This window comes from Panulirus ornatus, chromosome 57 (genome assembly GCF_036320965.1).
Source record: "Panulirus ornatus isolate Po-2019 chromosome 57, ASM3632096v1, whole genome shotgun sequence".
NCBI lineage: Eukaryota > Metazoa > Arthropoda > Malacostraca > Decapoda > Palinuridae > Panulirus > Panulirus ornatus.
In genome coordinates, this window is record NC_092280.1 from 1602801 (window position 1) to 1625454 (window position 22654).

Consider the following 22654-nt stretch of genomic DNA (forward strand, 5'->3'; position numbering starts at 1 on the left):
CTGTGGCTTATGACTTGTTTCATAACCCAGACTTACTGGTTCAGCTTTAGAAGTATCATTTAGTTCAAGTAATGAGTACTTTCACTGCTATGGCATGTTTAAGCATATTAAGAATGTATTGATCATGCTGAGATTGTTGTGAAACATTGAGATCATCAGGTAATAAATGCCTTGTCAGTTCTCTTTGGGCTTATAAACTAAGGTATGAGCATTCAGTGTCTGCATAGAGGTAGGCATGGTTTAAATTGTATTCATTCTTCACTGTATTATTGATTATTAGCTCAAGTGACTCTCTTGCCTGTGTGCTTTCCATTCACCTGTTTGGTCTAATAGGATGAATGGTGGACCAGACTGAAGTACTTAGTGTAATATTGTAATTCATCCTAGCATTGACTTGTTTCAGTATTTTTTTTTTTCAAAAGAAGGAACAGAGAATTGGGCCAGGTGAGGGTATTCCCTCAAAGGCCCAGTCCTCTGTTCTTAACGCTACCTCGCTAATGCGGGAAATGGCGAATAGTTTGAAAGAAAGAAAGAAAAGTGAAACCTACTTCTGTTTGGTTTGAGCTCTGTAATGATGGTAACTTTAACAGTAGATGCCAGAACTAGTTAGATTGACAGAAATGTTGATCATTTGCCGAGATTACTTTATGATGAATAGATTGCCAGTCAGTGCTTGGAGAAAATAAAATGAAACTTCCTGAGGGCATTAAGTCTTCTGATGTATTGGATGAAAATTACTGTATCTTAACGTATAAGATGAATGTTGTTTGTTGATTTCAGAGGGTATCTAAGTTCCATTCTTTTCCATTCTTATATCTCTTACTTTTGTATAAGTAAATTTTTACTAGGGAAAAGTTTAGTACATGTTGTTTTCTTGACATTATTAACTTCATTTGTTTTGAATGGAGAGAGACTGATTTATTTTAGCTGTAAAATATTCTATTTATGTCTTTCTATAATTCTGATGCCTGTTCCAACTGGAACTCTCTCAAAGGGGTGGCCACAGCAACATAGTCTCCATAACTAAGGAACAACAGTGCCACTTCTTAGCCTTTAGTGCTTCACTCCTAACAGGCCAGTGGTAGAGGGCAAGTCAAGTGCAGTGTTTGCAGAGGATCCTACCTAATATTCCTAATGACTACTTCTATCTACTACTTCTACCTTACTTCCTGATGCTCCTGCCTAAATTGTCCTATCTACTACTTCTGTCTACTACTACTACCATTTTTCCAGAAGGTAGGGATAGCACATAGTGCTCACTGCAGGAAAATTTAGTTATGAAAAATGAGCTGCGTGAGTTAAGTTTTGTCAAGTGTTACATATGATAAGGAGAGGTTGTATGTTTGTGGAGAGAATGTCATTAGTCCACATGTTAGTGAAACAAAGAAAAGACTGCTACCTTGGTCAGAGGAGTGCAACTTGACAACCACTAAAGTGCTGGCTTACTAACCAGGTGTCACCCTCCTGATACCCAGGCAGGTAGTACTGGTAGTACTACATGTATACCAGTACATCCTTCACACCATTTTTAGAGGCAAAAATTAGTCTCCCCTCAAAGCTAATTTTTTTCTATATCTAGGTAACAACAGACTGGAGTGAGATTAGTCCATCTGGATGTACCAAACATCACTCAGGGACTTCTGCTGCTGCTCCTCTAGCTGCTGCAGTGGTTGCTTTGGCTTTGGAGGTTCAACCCTGCCTGTCTTGGAGAGATGTTCAGTATCTAATTGCACTAACCTCCCGAAAAGTAGGTAATTCTTCATTACATTTTGTTTAGTGTTTAGATAGTTACCATTAGTGGATGAATTTATGTTCATCTATCCCTCTCTATCTCTAATGTCTATTTCTTCCAGGAACTCCCATCACGGGGTTGCCAGAGCAAAAGATCGTATGCTCATAGTTAAACATCTTTACCTCACAAATATACTTTCATGAGAGTGGTGTTGTTTAGGCTTTTGGTACATAATACTAATGTGTCTTGAATGCAAAGATGGCTCATCTCACAGGAGAGTAGATACTAAAACTGAGTTGACTGAGGCAGATAAATCAGATGTTGCATTGTGCTTCTCTCTCCTATTTACTTCTACTTGTGTTAATATTCAGTCTTTTAACATGTTCATGTTTAATAATGCCTGTGGTGACTGATTCACATGAAAAACAGCAAATTCAGCTGAAGGATTCTTCAACAGATTTTAAGCATTAATTTTGGTCTTTGACCCCCAGATTATAGGTCAATTAGCAGAATGTTTAAGGAAGATTTTAAGTGTGATTTCATGTATAGAAAATATGTCTGAAATATGTGTCTTAATGTTGATTGCAGTCTTCTTTTCTCATCAGATTTATGAAACAGCATTATAATGGAGAAAATATTCCTGTTTTTTTTACTTATAGGATCCTCACAGGACAAGGGAAATGAAGAAAAAATTTTCTTTAGGGGAATTTCAGGTAATATGAAACAGGAGTTGTGGGAGTATGTGATAGAATGTAAGAAAGTAAATTCTTGATTAATATGGGTAAAACTGAAAGTTGATGGAGAGAGATGGGTGATTATTGGTGCATATGCACCTGGGCATGAGAAGAAAGATCATGAGAGGCAAGTGTTTTGGGAGCAGCTGAATGAGTGTGTTAGTGGTTTTGATGCACGCGACCGGGTTATAGTGATGGGTGATTTGAATGCAAAGGTGAGTAATGTGGCAGTTGAGGGAATAATTGGTATACATGGGGTGTTCAGTGTTGTAAATGGAAATGGTGAAGAGCTTGTAGATTTATGTGCTGAAAAAGGGCTAGTGATTGGGAATACCTGGTTTAAAAAGCGAGATATACATAAGTATACGTATGTAAGTAGGAGAGATGGCCAGAGAGCGTTATTGGATTATGTGTTAATTGACAGGCGCCCGAAAGAGAGACTTTTGGATGTTAATGTGCTGAGAGGTGCAACTGGAGGGATGTCTGATTATTATCTTGTGGAGGCTAAGGTGAAGATTTGTATGGGTTTTCAGAAAAGAAGAGTGAATGTTGGGGTGAAGAGGGTGGTGAGAGTAAGTGAGCTTGGGAAGGAGACTTGTGTGAGGAAGTACCAGGAGAGACTGAGTGCAGAATGGAAAAAGGTGAGAACAATGGAAGTAAGGGGAGTGGGGGAGGAATGGGATGTATTTAGGGAATCAGTGATGGATTGCGCAAAAGATGCTTGTGGCATGAGAAGCGTGGGAGGTGGGTTGATTAGAAAGGGTAGTGAGTGGTGGGATGAAGAAGTAAGATTATTAGTGAAAGAGAAGAGAGAGGCATTTGGACGATTTTTGCAGGGTAAAAATGCAATTGAGTGGGAGATGTATAAAAGAAAGAGACAGGAGGTCAAGAGAAAGGTGCAAGAGGTGAAAAAGAGGGCAAATGAGAGTTGGGGTGAGAGAGTATCATTAAATTTTAGGGAGAATAAAAAGATGTTCTGGAAGGAGGTAAATAAAGTGCATAAGACAAGGGAGCAAATGGGAACTTCAGTGAAGGGTGCTAATGGGGAGGTGATAACAAGTAGTGGTGATGTGAGAAGGAGATGGAGTGAGTATTTTGAAGGTTTGTTGAATGTGTTTGATGATAGAGTGGCAGATATAGGGTGTCTTGGTCGAGGTGGTGTGCAAAGTGAGAGGGTTGGGGAAAATGATTTGGTAAACAGAGAAGAGGTAGTAAAAGCTTTGCAGAAGATGAATGCCGGCAAGGCAGCAGGTTTGGATGGTATTGCAGTGGAATTTATTAAAAAAGGGGGTGACTGTATTGTTGACTGGTTGGTAAGTGAGTCAATTGTTGTTCGCTGATGATACAGCGCTGGTGGCTGATTCATGTGAGAAACTGCAGAAGCTGGTGACTGAGTTTGGTAAAGTGTGTGGAAGAAGAAAGTTGAGAGTAAATGTGAATAAGAGCAAGGTTATTAGGTACAGTAGGGGTGAGGGTCAAGTCAATTGGGAGGTGAGTTTGAATGGAGAAAAACTGGAGGAAGTGAAGTGTTTTAGATATCTGGGAGTGGATCTGTCAGCGGATGGAACCATGGAAGCGGAAGTGGATCATAGGGTGGGGGAGGGGGCGAAAATTTTGGGAGCCTTGAAAAATGTGTGGAAGTCGAGAACATTATCTCGGAAAGCAAAAATGGGTATGTTTGAGGGAATAGTAGTTCCAACAATGCTGTATGGTTGCGAGGCGTGGGCTATGGATAGAGATGTGCGCAGGAGGATGGATGTGCTGGAAATGAGATGTTTGAGGACAATGTGTGGTGTGAGGTGGTTTGATCGAGTAAGTAACGTAAGGGTAAGAGAGATGTGTGGAAATAAAAAGAGCGTGGTCGAGAGAGCAGAAGAGGGTGTTTTGAAATGGTTTGGGCACATGGAGAGAATGAGTGAGGAGAGATTGACCAAGAGGATATATGTGTCGGAGGTGGAGGGAACGAGGAGAAGAGGGAGACCAAATTGGAGGTGGAAAGATGGAGTGAAAAAGATTTTGTGTGATCGGGGCCTGAACATGCAGGAGGGTGAAAGGAGGGCAAGAAATAGAGTGAATTGGAGGCATGTGGTATACAGGGGTTGACGTGCTGTCAGTGGATTGAAGCAAGGCATGTGAAGCGTCTGGGGTAAACCATGGAAAGCTGTGTAGGTATGTATATTTGCGTGTCTGGACGTGTGTATGTACATGTGTATGGGGGGGGGGGTTGGGCCATTTCTTTCGTCTGTTTCCTTGCGCTACCTCGCAAACGCGGGAGACAGCGACAAAGTATAAAAAAAAAAATAAAAAAAAAAAAAAAATGACTCATGGTGAGGTGCCTGAGCATTGGCGGAATGCTTGCATAGTGCCATTGTACAGAGGCAAAGGGGATAAGAGTGAGTGCTCAAATTACAGAGGTATAAGTTTGTTGAGTATTCCTGGTAAATTACATGGGAGGGTATGGATTGAGAGGGTGAAGGCATGTACAGAGCATCAGATTGGGGAAGAGCAGTGTGGTTTCAGGAGTGGTAGAGGATGTGTGGATCAGGTGTTTGCTTTGAAGAATGTATGTGAGAAATACTTAGAAAAGCAAATGGATTTGTATGTAGCATTTATGGATCTGGAGAAGGCATATGATAGAGTTGATAGAGATGCTCTGTGGAAGGTATTAACAATATATGGTGTGGGAGGCAAGTTGTTAGAAGCAGTGAAAAGTTTTTATCGAGGATGTAAGGCATGTGTATGTGTAGGAAGGGGAAAGTGATTGGTTCTCAGTGAATGTAGGTTTGCAGCAGGGGTGTGTGATGTCTCCATGGTTGTTTAATTTGATTATGGATGGGGTTGTTAGGGAGGTGAATGCAAGAGTTTTGGAAAGAGGGGCAAGTATGAAGTCTGTTGTGGATGAGAGAGCTTGGGAAGTGAGTCAGTTGTTGTTCGCTGATGATACAGCGCTGGTGGCTGATTCATATGAGAAACTGCAGAAGCTGGTGACTGAGTTTGGTAAAGTGTGTGAAAGAAGAAAGTTAAGAGTAAATGTGAATAAGAGCAAGGTTATTAGGTACAGTAAGGTTGAGGGTCAAGTCATTTGGGAGGTAAGTTTGAATGGAGAAAAACTGGAGGAAGTAAAGTGTTTTAGATATCTGGGAGTGGATCTGGCAGCGGATGGAACCATGGAAGCGGAAGTGAATCATAGGGTGGGGGAGGGGGCGAAAATCCTGGGAGCCTTGAAGAATGAGTGGAAGTCGAGAACATTATCTCGGAAAGCAAAAATGGGTATGTTTGAAGGAATAGTGGTTCCAACAATGTTGTATGGTTGCGAGGCGTGGGCTATGGATAGAGTTGTGCGCAGGAGGGTGGATGTGCTGGAAATGAGATGTTTGAGGACAATGTGTGGTGTGAAGTGGTTTGATCGAGTAAGTAATGTAAGGGTAAGAGAGTTGTGTGGAAATAAAAAGAGTGTGGTTGAGAGAGCAGAAGAGGGTGTTTTGAAATGGTTTGGGCACATGGAGAGAATGAGTGAGGAAAGATTGACCAAGAGGATATATGTGTCGGAGGTGGAGGGAACGAGGAGAAGTGGGAGACCAAATTGGAGGTGGAAAGATGGAGTGAAAAAGATTTTGAGTGATCGGGGCCTGAACATGCAGAAGGGTGAAAGGCAGGCAAGGAATAGAGTGAATTGGATCGATGTGGTATACCGGGGTTGACGTGCTGTCAGTGGATTGAATCATGGCATGTGAAGCGTCTGGGGTAAACCATGGAAAGTTGTGTGGGGCCTGGATGTGGAAAGGGAGCTGCGGTTTCGGGCATTATTGCATGACAGCTAGAGACTGAGTGTGAACGAATGAGGCCTTTGTTGTCTTTTCCTAGCGCTACCTCGCACACATGAGGGGGGCGGGGGATGGTTTTCCATGTGTGGCGAGGTGGCGATGGGAATGAATAAAGGCAGACAGTGTGAATTGTGTGCATGGGTATATATGTATGTGTCTGTGTGTGTATATATATGTGTACATTGAGATGTATAGGTATGTATATTTGCGTGTGTGTAGATACATGTGTATGGGGGTGGGTTGGGCCATTTCTTTCGTCTGTTTCCTTGCGCTACCTCGCAAACGTGGGAGACAGCGACAAAGCAAAATAAATAAATAAATATATGAAGATAGGGATTTTTTCATACTTTTCCATATCCCACGGAAGTGCCAAGAACAGGCAAAGGAAAATATTAGGGGAAAAATTAGGGGAATTTTTGTAAGATGGGTAATGTGTTATGAAGCCTGACAGTGATTTCTGAACTTCATTGCTGCTTCTTAGCCTTTAGTATATCATGCTTAACAGGCCACTAACAGAGTACAACTTTAGTGCAGTGTTTTCAGAGGCTCCTGCTTAATGTTCCTACCAACTGCTACCTAATTTTCCTGCCCAATGTTCCAACCTACTACTTCTACCTAATATTCCTACCCACTACTTATGCCTAATGCTGATGTCTAACATTCCTACCCATTATTTCTGTCTATTGCTCCTACTGTTTTGCCATATTGCAGGGCTAGTTCATAGTGTTCACCATAGGAAAATCTAGGGTTAAGAAAAATGAGTTGTGTGAATTTAGTGTTTATGAGTGTTATGTATGACAAGGAGAGCTTGTATGTTTATGCACAGAATGCCAGCAGTCTGTGTTTGGGTGAGGCAGAAATAAAAGACAGCTAAGAATTAGTATGGGGAAGCAGATGTTTTGTCATGGTAGTGTAAAGAAAGGGAGATAAGAAACTTTCTGAATTTACCATAAAAAAGTTAAATGACCTAAAATTTGATATGATGGTATATCACTTACACCTCATAGCGAAAAGAGGAACTGTGATGTGGTATAGGAAGATTGCTGATTGAGAGTTAGAAGCAGATCTTGGTTTATTTTTTTAGTAACTAAGTGAAGAAGCAAATGATTATCATTTTATATTATTTAACCCCAAGACCCTTTCTCCAGGGTGCTCCTGCAGCTTCAAGGCTGCATTATACTCAGTAGTAAAGACAGCATGGTTCCTTTGAAGCTAGATCTTTGATGAGACTGTACTGTGCTATGTTTCATCATATAATGATGAGGCAGCCATGTCAAAGTTGATTTTTCACTAGCAGTGTAACCTCAAGCAGGCAGAGTGCAGTAGCACTAGAATAAATAAAGAAATAGCTAACATCTTAGAAGTAATGTGTTATCAGTAATCAAGTAATGCATTGTTGATTATAAGGAATTCTAGTGAAATAATACTTGCAACTTTGATGCTTATTAGTTTATGTTTTATCAGATAGACACATCCAACTCAGACTGGGCCATTAATGGTGCTGGCCTTCACCACTCCCACCAACATGGCTTTGGTCTTATTGATGCTGCAGCCATGGTCTCTGCTGCAGCTGTCTGGGAATCTGTCCCTTTCTCTACTACCTACACCTCAGACAAGATGGCAGTTCACCTTCACATGCCAACAGAGAGACTTGGTGAAGTAACAGTGAAGCACACTGTTGATAAGCATATACTAAAAGGATATGCATTGAAGATTTTAGAGTTTGTGCAGGTGAGGCTTCAATATACTTCTTTTAGGGAAGGTATGTGGGAAATGTTTGAGTCCCTGATAATGTGGTTCTGAGTTTTAGCTTTGGAAATAAGTGTTTAGGTCTTATATGATGTACCTGTATCCTATAATTTTTCCTTGAATTTGTTTTAAGGTCTCTTTTGCTTTACCATCTATCTATCTATTCTCTGATGCCTGTTCCCTCCTGGAACTCTGAAGGTGGTGGCCACAGCAATAAAGTCTCCATAACTAATGAACTCCAGTTCACTAGTTATGGAGACTCTGTTGCCATATTGCCTGGAAGATTATTTTCAGCGCTTTTATACTTTAGCAGTATCCTTGTATTTGTTTGAAGATTAGTTTTTAGCTCACATATAGTGTAGCAATATCCTAGTTAAAATTGTGAAGTAATGAAAATCAAAATGATGACTTTTACTGCAGGCTGTTTAATACTTAATGACATCCTGATGTCACATTTCACTATATTTACTTCTTCAGCTCCCATTGGCTGTTATCCTGTCAATGGGACCACTACTCTTCTCCATTCCAGTTTGTCTGTAAACCTTCCTAATTCTCTTGATTATAGGATATTATATTTTATCTCCTCAACTTCATCCTTTCACTTCTTAGGCTGTCCTCATGATCTTGTTCCTTTGGGCTTGCATCTCCATCTCTTTTTTGTAAAAAACAGTTTCGAGGCATCCATTGCAGTTGTCCCAAGTATCTCTGTTGTGATGCCTCTGGTTTGTTCAGCATTGGAGCCATTGCCACTTTTCATTATTTGTTCATTTCATACCTTATCTTTACAGGTTTTGCTGTGCATTGTTTTAAAGAGTCAGATTTCTGCTGCTTAAAATGTACTCATCTTTATTGGTTTATGAGCAACTTTTTGCTCAGTGTATCATTATAAGTGTTAGGACATACTTATGTTATCTATTTTGCTTACACATGGATTTATCAGTACTGTATACTTACATTTGTGATATATTTCACTGTTCTCTCCTTTAATTCAGTGGCATTTCTCTTCTCCTTGCTGAAGATATACTTCTTAGGTGTTGATTTCATTGATATTTTTTCTTTCTGGTATCCTTTGTGATGATAGTGTACTCATTCTCTTCTTTTTTGCTTATAGTTAGTATTTCATCTTTAGCATTTTTCATCAAGCTAGCTTGTCTTAAGACACTCATCCTGACAATTGTATGCTCTTTCTAATTATATTCATCCATTACTCTAATATACTATATCATCTGCATAGCCATATCTCATGTGGCTTTTATTTTCACACTTTCTATACATGTAATTGAGAATGGGAGATGTCGCCTTGACCTGGTTTACTTCAGAGGTGACTTCATATTTTTTTTTCATACCTGGTCCATATATCAGCCAAACATGGGTTGTACATACTCTTTTTTGCCATCTTGAATCTACCTTTGATTTCATCTTTCATTATTGGAGACTGAGAATTAGTTTTGATGTGCTTCTTTCTTTCCTTTAGTAGTATCCAAGAAATTTTTCTGATGGGTCTGTCTTGATCATACTACTACCATTTGTGCTGTTCAAGGAGCACTAATTTTGGCCTCAGATTAGACTTTATCTCTCATATTTTTACTATGTTCTTTAATGCAGTTGATAATGGTCCATGTCAAAATTAGTAGCTTTTAGGAATGATGATGAGGCATTTTTGGAAGGTAATATAATGGGAAGAGAATCTTGAAAGATATAAGGTGGACAGATCATACTAGGGAGGTATGTTTGGGTTAGGCAGTCTAGATACTTCTCTTCACTAACAAACCCTGTCCTCCATATATTATTCTATACTGATTTTTTTTCTAACTTTTTTGTTTCTCCTGTCATAGCTACTTAGTGTGAGGAATAGACATATGATGGTGATATTTGCATACTGCAAGCTGTCATGTTGAATGTGATGCACTAAATAAAATTGTTGTAGAAGTTTACTTTATTCGTTAATATTGAATGATTTTTTTTATGTTTCAGTTGGTGTCACACATTACTCCCATCTTTTTGAGATGTATCTTGTAAGATTCACTACTTTTTTCATATATGTATGCCATTTCCCACATGAGCGGGTTAGTGTCAAGAACAGATGACAGAGCATTAGAGGGAAAAATCCTTGCTCTGTTCTTTCAGAAAATATAACAGGAAAGGAGGACTTCCAGCCATCTGCTCCTGATTCTCATAGTCACCATCCATGACACACAGGGAATACATGAGCTGTATTCTTTTTACTGTATCCCTAGATTTACTACTATGGAAGATTATAATGAAAATGATGTAAAAGACAACAATGGGATTCTAGATATACAAAAGTGTGCTATTAGAGGTTCAGGTAGCTAGATATATCTCATCAGCCACTATCTGTAGGCCAGGGTACCTATCCATGTGTCTGCATCTTTTGCCTACATGTCTGTCTGTATATCTGTATTGCAGGTTATGTATTACAGCATCGCAGCTTCTCTTTCCTCTTTAATTATGACTTGTATCTTTGTAGCATACTTAGTATACTTTCTGTCATAGCTTAGTTTTAAACTTGCTCCCTTGTTTTATATTTCATTTGTAAGAGTAAGACAAGATATGTCATGATTTCTAAAAACTCGTCTTATGTGTACAGGTGCGTGTAACAATAGAACATGAGTACCGAGGAAGTTTGAGTATTGTGTTGGTGTGTCCTAGTGGCACTAGGTCCACCCTTGCTGCTCCTAGAGATGTTGACAAGTGAGTAATTACTGGTTGCATTAATGTAAGCTGCTTTAGACCTTCCATATCTGTATTGAAATAAAAATGAATTTTTCCAATCTGCTTGAAAGATTTTTGTTAGGATGTGTGTAAGTGGGATAAAGAAATGGGAATTGGGTTAAAGCTTTAATTGTAGTTTTTTGGTTGTTAAATATATCTTTTTTTTTTTTTCTTTATCTTGAGTATATCCAGATTTCTGCACAAGTATTGAAGGTGAAAAAGGCCCTTGAGGAAAATGCCTACTCTTAAACTAATACAGACATATAAATAGTGAACTTCATGGGCAAAACAGCATTAGTGATTGCTCAAACTAGCACATGTTCCAGAGTGTTTAATCTAGGTAAAACATACCATTTATTAACAGCAGTATCTCTGTTTTGGAGTTTAGTAATGAAAAGACTAAGTAAGATAGTATTTAGGGTATATTAATGAAATAACACTATATCAATTTGCTCTTTTGCCATGACAGCATCCATTTCAATTTTGTGTACTTGAATTCGATTCTTCAGTATTTTTGGTCTGTCTTATTCTCTTCTTTATATATTAACCATTTCTAATGTAAGCAAGGTAGTGACAAGGAAGATGGAGAAATTCTCTAGCTGTCATGTATCATGTACTGAAACCAGAGCTCCTTATCCACAGTCAGGCCTTGTAGACCTTTTTGTGGTTTCCCTGACCACTTAATATGTCCTGGTTCAGCCTGTTGAGAGCATGTTATCAACTGTAAAACGTATCTCAACAATTTGCCTTATACCTTTCATGCCTTGCACCCAAGCCTTCAAAATTTCTTGCACTCCATCCTTCCACCTCCTCTTTGGTTTCCCCTTTTCCTTGTTCCTTCATTTTTTGACATGTGTAACCTTTTTGTCATCTATTCCTCACTCATCCTCTCCATTTTTCCAGACTGTGTCAGCTCACCCTCTTCAGCTTTCTCATACATACTCTTCTTTCTTTTAGTATACTAACAGTATTGTATTGTTTGACTTTTAAGTAACTGTATTTTTTATCATTATTTGGCAACATTTCATCCAGTTTTCTTTAAATTTGGCACTTAGTTGTCTTTTATACCTTACAAATTTCTATTGATAACCTTGTGACAGCCATTTTTAGACTTCTTTCAAGGTCAAAGGTTATCAGAAATAAAATATTTTGTCATAAACCCACTTTATTTCATACATTGTTGATGAAACTTTTCCAGCACATGCAACATCCTTTGACAGATCTTAACATTTTTTGGTCCAAAGATATTTAAGGTGTATATGGAAGGAGATATACTGCATTTGCTTGCAAATTTTGGCCATCTTAGTTTTTTATTCAATAGAAAATAGATTATTTGGAAAGTGTCATTTTGGCTTTGCCTCTCTTTATGTTTCAACCTTGAAGATTGACTGTTAATCTCAGATTTTTAGTAACAATTGAAACGGTGAAAAATAAGTATTGTAAGCTCTTTAAACAATCCCAGCCATTTGAACAATATCACCGCATAGGTAAAGTGAATTGGAATGATGTGGTATACCGGGGTTGATGTGCTGTCAATGGATTGAACCAGGGCATGTGAAGCGTCTGGGGTAAACCATGGAAAGTTTTGTGGGGCCTGGATGTGGAAAGGGAGCTGTAGTTTCAGTGCACTACATATGACAGTTAGAGACTGAGTGTGAACGAATGTGGCCTTTGTTGTCTTTTCCTAGTGCAACCTTGCGTGTAAGCACGGGGGGAGGAAGAGTGCCATTTCATGTGTGGCTGGGTGGCGACAGAAATGGATGAAGGCAGCAAGTAAGAATATGTACATGTGTATATATTTATATGTCTGTGTATGTATATGTATATATACGTCGAAATGTATTGGTATGTATATGTGCGTGTGTGGGCGTTTATGTATGTACATGTGAACGTGGGTGGGTTGGGCCATTCTTTTGTCTGTTTCCTTGCGCTACTTCGCTAACGCGGGAGACAGCGACAAAGTATAATATAAAAGTAATATATATAATATAAATAAGTATAATAAGTAAAAGTATAATATATAATATAAGTGTTTTAGATATCTGGGAGTGGATCTGTCAGCGGATGGAACCATGGAAGCGGAAGTGGATCATAGGGTGGGGGAGGGGGCGAAAATTTTGGGAGCCTTGAAAAATGTGTGGAAGTCGAGAACACTATCTCGGAAAGCAAAAATGGGTATGTTTGAGGGAATAGTGGTTCCAACAATGTTGTATGGTTGCGAGGCGTGGGCTATGGATAGAGATGTGCGCAGGAGGATGGATGTGCTGGAAATGAGATGTTTGAGGACAATGTGTGGTGTGAGGTGGTTTGATCGAGTAAGTAACGTAAGGGTAAGAGAGATGTGTGGAAATAAAAAGAGCGTGGTTGAGAGAGCAGAAGAGGGTGTTTTGAAATGGTTTGGGCACATGGAGAGAATGAGTGAGGAGAGATTGACCAAGAGGATATATGTGTCGGAGGTGGAGGGAACAAGGAGAAGAGGGAGACCAAATTGGAGGTGGAAAGATGGAGTGAAAAAGATTTTGTGTGATCGGGGCCTGAACATGCAGGAGGGTGAAAGGAGGGCAAGAAATAGAGTGAATTGGAGTCATGTGGTATACAGGGGTTGACGTGCTGTCAGTGGATTGAAGCAAGGCATGTGAAGCGTCTGGGGTAAACCATGGAAAGCTGTGTAGGTATGTATATTTGCGTGTGTGGACGTGTGTATGTACATGTGTATGGGGGGGGGGGTTGGGCCATTTCTTTCGTCTGTTTCCTTGCGCTACCTCGCAAACGCGGGAGACGGCGACAAAGTATAAAAAAAAAAAAAAAAAAAAATAAAGTATAATATATCCTTGGGGATAGGGGAGAAAGAATACTTCCCACATATTCCCTGCGTGTCGTAGAAGGCGACTAAAAGGGGAGGGAGCGGGGGGCTGGAAATCCTCCCCTCTCTTCTTTTTTTTTTTTTTTTTTTTTTTTTTTCCAAAAGAAGGAACAGAGAAGGGGGCCAGGTGAGGATATTCCCTCAGAGGCCCAGTCCTCTGTTCTTAACGCTACCTTGCTAGCGCGGGAAATGGCGAATAGTTTGAAAGAAAAGAATAACAGATATTTAAATCTTGGAGCATTGCTAAAACCTTTAAATCCTCACCCACTTCCCTATTTAATGCAAGTAGTGGTAAACATGTAGTGTCATCCCGTCACAGATATCTCTGGTAACCGAGTCTTTATTTTTCTGCATGCCACTTAGAGTTAAGGTAACATCTGACATCTGTTCATGGGAAGGAAAATTAGGCCCATGACCATTGTGAGGCTTGTCTGTATCTCCTAGAGGATGTTTAGTACTTGTGTTAATGGAGCTATGTACTTCTGTATATGGACTGAGTTCATGAATATGGCCAAGGGATAGAATATATGAGTTTATTGTTAATGGTTTTCCCAGGGTATTATTACTATTATTATTATTTTTTTTTTTTTTCAAACTATTCGCCATTTCCCGCGTTAGCGAGGTAGCGTTAAGAACAGAGGACTGGGCCTTAGAGGGAATATCCTCACCTGGCCCCCTTCTCTGTTCCTTCTTTTTTGGAAAAAAAAAGAAAAAAAAACGAGAGGGGAGGATTTCCAGCCCCCCGCTCCCTTCCCTTTTAGTCGCCTTCTACGACACGCAGGGAATACGTGGGAAGTATTCTTTCTCCCCTATCCCCAGGGATAGATTATTATTATTATTTCTATTTTTTATATGTTAGTTGAGACAGCACAGTCAATTGAGCCCCTCATCTAGGCTAATTACTACACCATGGAGGTCCTTGATGGCTTCATGGTTAGAATAAGTATTATTTAATCATTGTTTAAGAAAATTGTCATAGGAATAATTTATCTTAAGGTTGATAGTTGCACACTAAAGTCTAATGTATCTTACTTCCTTGGTATTGAGCTTAACGTATTATCAGTCATATGAATAATATTGTAGTATTGTTAAACAAGCAACATTATGGGGTGAGTTTTATGCTACTTAGTAGTTTTGCCAAATGGTAAAATCTCGTTGTAGATGACTCCTCTTTGCATAAAGATCCAATGCTAGTGATGATCTATGATTAGCATTTTGTACATGAATACTGTTGTTCTCAATTTTATGAATGACAAGAATTATTCTTTACATATTGTTGTTTCATGAATTACTCTGCTAGTCTTGCAAGTTCATGCTGAGGTTAATGTTTCTAGTAAATTTTTATTTCCTGAAAAGCTATAGGTTTTCTGTATAGTCTCCAGTTTATCTTCCAACGTCTATATGAGAATTGCTTTCCCTATATCTAATGCTGAAAATTCATTAGAACTGGAGGCCGGTCTCGCTTCATTTGGATTGCTCCTCCCTTTTGAATTCCTATTTGTATTCCTGATTTCATATTTCCATCACATTTACAATGGCATACAACTTATGTGGTCAGCTATGTATGTGACTTGTCAGCAGTTTGTGTCTTAATGTGGATGACATTATGGTAGTATTTTGTAATTTAGTATCTGGTATTTACTGAGTCAGTTGCTTCTGCAAGAGAGAGATAGCAGACTAGGTACAGTTGAAAATGGAGTTTTTTTTTCCAGTTCCACAAGAGGTTTGGTAGACTGGCCTTTTGGTACTGTGCGCTGTTGGGGTGAGGATCCACATGGTGTTTACCAGGTAACAGTCATGCAGACACGTCACCAGCATCTGAGTGGTCAAGTGGTGTCTTGGCAGTTGGTTCTTCATGGCTCCTCTATGACTCCACCTGAGTTGCAAGAGAGACGAAGGTAAATAATTATCTTAGAACACCAATATTAGTGGATGGGCCATTCTTTGTCTGTTTCCTGGTGCTGCCCTGCTGATGCGGGAAACAGCGATTAAGTATAATAATAATAACAACCAATATAACCCGTAAATTCAGAGTTTTTTAATACTGGTACTACTGCTACTGCTACTAAGGTGATTGAAATTTTTGGTTCTTGCCAGCATACTTCTCTTTCCAGACTTATCCATTTGCAGTTACTTGAACAAAGATAATGATAAAACTCACGAACAAAAGATATGTATTGGTTGATAGCGATCTATTTCATGTAGGGAATAATACATCCCTGAATTGTAATAATTTCAGTACACTTCTGGCAGGTGTTGTCACCCTCACTGTATCCATTCTATACTTTACATACTTTTATCCTCTACCTTCATAAGGCTTTATCTTCCTTTAGTTCTGTTAATGCTGCAACCATGTCAGAAAATACATATGCATAATTTCCTTTAAAATAAACTCATTCATATATCATTAGTATATGTCTGATGGTTGCACCACTCCAGGTAAACCTCATGTCACTTGATGTCACAAATTCTTTGCTCACCTCTGAAGTAGAAGAACTGTCCTACTATATTTGGCATCCACATCTGTGTCCATGTGTGCATCCACATCACTGTTAAGTTTTACATCTAGATTTAGTTCTTGGCTACTATCAGGTGTATTTTAATGTGACATTCATTTTATGCCTTAAGAACTTTGGTGATTTCTTATGATTTTACTTTTATTACTTACCTGAGGGTCTTGATTTGTTTTTTCAAACTTTCCTGATATATTAACTTCCAGATTACCAGATTTGTATATGGTGTTACCTTAACTTGTTTAAAGTAATACCTAGTTAACTTCATATGCTCATTAAATATTTTACAGTTTGACTTCACAGTGTCATTGATATTTACCTTCAAGATGAATTTTTTTTGATGTATTTTATATAGCAACTTCTCTTTCTTCTGTATGAGAGTCTTGTAAAGTGAAAGACATTCAATCACTGAACAGTAATCTATGAAATAGAGATAGGATTTAGTTTATTTTTAAGTTTGAATTGATTTAAGCTGGACTCTTGAAGAATAGCTGATTATAGAATGAACTATTTCTCGTAGATTGGTGGAGAGAGCTATACGAGGGGAAGTAGTTCATGTGAATCGGAGTGTATTATGCCATCCACCGGAATTGAGATTTGAGCCTTTCCAGCCCTTACCTGAACGTTGGCTTAAGGTGAGATGTTTCTATATTTATCATCAATATGAATTTTCCATTGTATTCTGTCTATCTGTTTATCTATTTCTCTGATAACCATTCCCTCTGAGAACTCCCATTAAGGAGGTTGCCATGGCAAAAGAGTTTCCACTTATCCCAGTCCTTACCATACTTCCCTTGCATTCACCATTCCATGCTTTCTCTCCCCATTTCTTTCACTCCAGTTCTCTTCCGTTCTAGTTTCCAATGCCACATGTGGTCTTCCTCTCATACCAACCCGTTTCATACACTCTCCGTGTAAACTCCCCATCTTGCATTCTTTTTACGTGCCCAAACCACCTCAAAGTACTACATTTCAACTACTCTACCATTCCAGAATTCATTCCTTTTGTATTCCCTGAATTCATTCCCTGTCATGCCAAATATCTCATAGACCCCCCTCTCATTACTTTCATTCCATATAGTCATACCACATGCTCCTGTCAAGTAACTTACTTCCACTGTCTGGATTTTTGACATCTTTGACTCATCCCATGTCCATAATTTATGTGGTTATGGTTATAGGTTATAGGTTATGGTTGTGGCACTATATTCCCCCTTATTCCTTTCTTCTCTTCCACACTTACACCTCTATCCTTAATTTTTGTGTGAGGGACTCAATGACTCTACTACCCTGTACTGCTCTCTCCCTTATTTCTCCTTCCAAATCACCAGATGTACCCAAAAATAGCTCACAAATACTTCAATTCTGTTACCTCTTCTAGTCCTTTTTCCCCCATATCTACAACACAGTTTGGTATGCTTTCTTCTCGTGCTTTAAAGGGCTTTGCAAAATCTATACTTTCACTTTGTTTCTTGTTCAGACACCATTATATTACTTTTAATCTCATTTACCTTCAGTCTCTTATTATAATTGAGCTCTATGAAAGACTTGGTAGGAGACTTAAGATGTAATTTAAATCTCAGTGTGGAGTGATGAATTTTGATGTGCTCAGTTAAGTTTCCAGTAAGTAGGATGTTCAGAAAACAGTGCCTTTCATTACATGATGTTTCTTGCTTTTAAAGAAACATGTTCATTATTGTAACTTTTACAGTTGTAGATGAAACATGGAAATGATCTTTTATGGACATAAATGAAAATAGAGGAATGCACAGTTGCCTGCAGGTGTTCCCTTCCCTTGTGAGTAGCAGTCATATAAATATGGCAAATCACATTCCCTCATCCCCCCCCCTCCCCACCAACACACACACACACACACACACACACACTTGATCCTAGGGATATGAGAAGAGGGAAGGAGAGGGGGGACAGGTATACCATCTGGTCGGAATGACAGATATTTGGATGTCTTGTGTGTGTGTAATTTCTCCCACATATCACATATTTGAAAAAATGCTCTATACTTTATATCACTATCACATCCATATTACACATCAGTTTCCAGTGCGTCATATGATATAGATAATAATCTTGAATAGATGAAACATGATTGGTTAATGATTATCATATGATATATGGATTGGTTATGTTGTTGTAATGACGATAATTTGTTAATTTATTCATTTCTAGCCTAGTATGTAAAGCATGGAATATATGTAGTGAAAAGAATTTTGCTCATCAACATAAGTTTTATACAACTTACAAATTTTATCTTTCCAATGCTTTAGTCCACTAAAAATTTCTGAAAAATTTCAGGTCATTGCAAGTAATATGGGTCAGCACTGGAAACAATTTTTTCTTTTTTATTGTATAATAGCCCAACAAAATGTGTAACAGCTTAACCACAAAATCCTAAATAATTTTCAGGTGCTTGTTATCACAGGGTTCTTCCTGATGTTTATGGCAATATTCAACTCGCTTGAGTACATCTTTTGCTACAATGATGAAAAGGAAAAATTTTATAGGAAACTCAAGGATCTTTCAGCTGGTCGGGCCATGCACCAGAGAAATGCTGCTGCACGGCGAACTGCTAATTCTGATCACCATTATGGAAGCATGGAAGGTGGAAACAGTTCTCAGGACACACTGGAAACACATTTACCAACAGCACATTCAAATGAAATTCTTCCACTGATGGTGATAGACAGAGAAACTTCACCATCACCCTCTTGTGATGCAGATATATCTAGTCTGGACTGTGATAGTGATGAGGACAATTTGTCTTCTCACTGCACAAGTGATACAGTTATACCAAAGGACACTGATGTAACAGATTTCACAAATGATGAATTTTTATCTGAAGCTGATGAAGAAAGGAGAATTCCAGAGAAAGTGGAATTAATGGATTAAAACATATTTTGCCATTGATGTATTGCCCTATAGATGCATTATGATGTTCAGGTACTAGACATGAATGGATTATTGAAGATATGCTAAAACCTGTTGTAGGTAACATGCAGTGTTATTGTGACTGTTGACAGGCTCCAGGAAAAATTGGGGACCCAGGATTCACATTCACAGGTATATGTGTATCATTTTAAGAATTGAAACTTGTGATTGAAATTTGATGTATACTTGCATATTACTTACATTTGCCAAAAGATTAAGAGATATGGCAATAGTGCTGTATTTGTCCAAAGAAGAAGATAATTGTAAGTAATAGATTCTATGGTAGCACAACTGATGAAGCAACAGAGATAGTGGTAGTGTGTCTGTCATCCACCCATCCGTCCGTCCATGTATTCATTATTTGGCTGCCTATCTGTCTCCATATAGATCTTAAGCGTGACACTAATCAAAGAAATCTAAATGGATTATGGTGTTTATTCATATGTGAATTGATTAGCACAAATTTGACAAGTTTCAAATGAAACATCACTTACTGATGAGGTAGGTTGGCACTCTGTTGGTTTATCTCCTGAAGATATGTTTCACCCCCCGACAAGAGACTTTAAATTCATTATAATCTTTACATGTTGTTTTGTATATGGTTACAGATGTTGCTATCTGCATACTAGATTACTGAGAAGCTGTTTCAGTTATGTACGAAAACGTCTGATTGTAACTACACAATTTACTGAAAGTTCAGTATTGATGTGAATAGAGATTTTTTTAAAGATATCTTTATTATAAAGATATCTTTATAATAATGGCCCATACTTGGATTAATTCAGGAAAACTTTGTCTGAATATTGGAAAATTATGAATGATAGATTGAAGATGTAGTATATATTTATGCATTAACATAACAGAGTGAAAAGGGGCATTTATATAAACATTAATAGTCTTAATCAAAAAAAGCTTAAAAAAAGACAGAAAGGCAGCACAAGACAGATAAAAATGTATGCAAAGAGCATGGGTTATACTGAAGGTAAGCACAAGAAAGTTTTTTCTGTTGAGAAAACAGCTTTGTATGGGACTCTTTTATATGTTTGATATTTGTACATGTGCATACTATACATCTGAAACAATCATTGATAATGCAACATATAGTTTTATATTACAAGACATAAGAGTAGCTGGCCATGTACAAAATGTAGTGATTAATACCCTGCCAGTCCAAGCTTGGTCCAAACTTGAATTTCACAATTTATGAGTGCAGTTCATTTATATAAAACCAGAGTGCATATCTTTCATGTTTCATCTTTATCAAATGAAACTTTAGAAAACTTTATAAACAAATAAATGTGGATGTTGTGTGTCCTGGGTCCTAATTTTATGGTGTTTGTAGATGTTTGGTTGAAGTTCAAGACAGGTAAAGTATAAGAATTTGTTTAGTTTTGTGCATATGATGTTCCAGACAATGGTACTAGTATCTTTGATAATACCTCATTAAGTAGAATATAAGATTCACAGTCTTGGCCAGTTAGATTGCATGAAATAAAGCAAGATCAGTTTTATAATACATTTGACTTGTATTTATTTTAAAGAACAATATTTGAAAATAGAACTTGTAGTTGTGAGATGTGATTAGTGCTGTATTTAAAAGAGTTGTAAAAATTGTGAAAAGCAAACCTAGAATGTAATTCATATGGTTCCATGAGAATCGGAGATGCATGTTTCTGAGGAAAGTAGAAGCAGTAGGGTTATATCCAATGGAATAGTGAGCTAGCTGTATGAAGTATGATGACAAAGTGACTAGCTTTTTTCTTTAGAGAGGGTAATAACACCTTTTTCCATTTATGGAACTGCTTGTCATGGCATACACTGGACTGGTCACTCTGTTACCTTTAGTCTCACAGGATTCACATAGTCATGGAATTCCAAAAAGAGTTATGAGATTTTTTACACAGGAAAAATGGGCTAACACTTGATTGTCCCTTAGTCCAGATAGATGGTTTGCACTGGATGAGAAGTTACAATTGTGGAACCTTAAGATATTATCTCAAATCTTACCAGTCACTTTATGATGGCCAGAGGATTAACCAGTAAAGAACCATTAGCCAAAGTCCAAGCACTATTTATATTTCCTGTTGCTAATTCAAGCGGTCATTCAGATCTTTTTGTGGACTTTACCAGGAAATAAGTTTTGTACTTCAACAAGCACTTTTGTCCTTGGATACTTCAAGAAAACTACATTAACCATTTGATTAACAGATAGGAGAAGTTTTTATTTACTTCAAAGTTATTAATGTGGAAGTCAAACCAAAACTTTTTTTTTGAAATGTGAATGGTTTTGGGTGCTTCTAAATTTGCTATAAATTATAAGACAACTAGACTTTAATGAAGCTACATATGAACTGTAAGTATATTTCTGTTTAGTTAATAACACCTGATGTAATCAACATGAAAAATATGTGTGATGAAAGAAGAAAAATTATCATGATTTAGTATGCCAAGATTCTAATATAGGAATCATAATGAAGTGCATGGTGTTGTATTACTACCAGTCATATCTGTTTTATTTTATGATTATCACATAAAACCCCCAGGATACCTTTAGGTTGGTTCCTGCAACTTTGAGGCTAAGGTACCATCAGAAGCAAGGAAAAGATGATTTCCTTTGGGGTCAAAATGACCTCAACAAGACTGTATTCTACTCCATGGCAACTGATGATGATACAGCCCTGCAAAGGTAACTTTTCACTGTGGTTTAACCACAACAGGCAGAATCTGGTAACATCTTGTTTTTCATTTTTTTTCATACTTTTAATGGTTTTAAAGATTTTGTGTATATTTTAGTAAATACACCAACACATACAAAAATACAGCATTTATTATTTCATTGGATAATGTTTCATTGTATTTAACAATACTCCAATTTTTCTAGGCAGTAAATATCATTATGTTACTCCAGCTGTATGTAGTAGCAAAAATAGCTGGCAATATCTGTAATCCACATTTTTATTATGGTTTATACTGCTGATCTTGATCGGTACCTAATAGATTTTTTGTGAAGCTTACATTCTTACATACATTCAGTGATATTACATTAACGAACAGTATGCACAGGGAAAATTTATTTCCATTGCAAGGTAATATGCTCCATAACTGATACCTCTCCATTTAGAATATTGCTTTGATAATGCTTTTTTCTTTTGAAAAGAACCATGCTCTTTTTCTTTTGCTGTTAATATGGCTTCCTTATTGTTACTCTCTCACTAAGGATTTCCTCATAATCACTCTACTTTTCATTTTCATCTCTATTCCTAAGGGAGTTTAGGGAACAGGCATCAGAGATGTATATAGATAGTTTTCTTCTGAATTGGAAGCAGCTATAGTAATATTACACAGCCTAGATTCACTCCAAAATTTATATGAGGCTTCTCTTTCATACCTTTGTATACACAAACTCTGTTGCTATCACAACTTCATAAAACAGCCCTCTGAGTTTACCATAAGAACACAATCTTCCCAAAGTTGTTAACTCTGCCATGCTATTTTTGAGTCTTTAAATGCTGTACATGGTTTCTTCCATTTTTTAAGAGTCATCTCCTCAACCTACAATT

At 37.8% G+C, this 22654-nt stretch overlaps 1 protein-coding gene across 3 annotated transcripts in view; it reads left to right on the forward strand.

The window, feature by feature from the left end:
• The window catches only part of LOC139766096 (proprotein convertase subtilisin/kexin type 7-like), a 36415-nt gene extending 15256 nt beyond the window's left edge, over positions 1-21159 (forward strand). For all 3 annotated transcript variants that reach the window (XM_071694251.1, XM_071694253.1, XM_071694252.1), the window contains exons 7-12: positions 1580-1747; positions 7755-8021; positions 10648-10751; positions 15348-15533; positions 16669-16783; positions 18573-21159. In XM_071694251.1, the coding sequence (XP_071550352.1) occupies positions 1580-1747; positions 7755-8021; positions 10648-10751; positions 15348-15533; positions 16669-16783; positions 18573-19055 (1323 nt within the window). In that variant the 3' untranslated portion in view covers positions 19056-21159. The remainder of the gene's footprint in view (positions 1-1579; positions 1748-7754; positions 8022-10647; positions 10752-15347; positions 15534-16668; positions 16784-18572) is intronic.
• The last annotated feature ends 1495 nt before the right edge of the window (positions 21160-22654 follow it).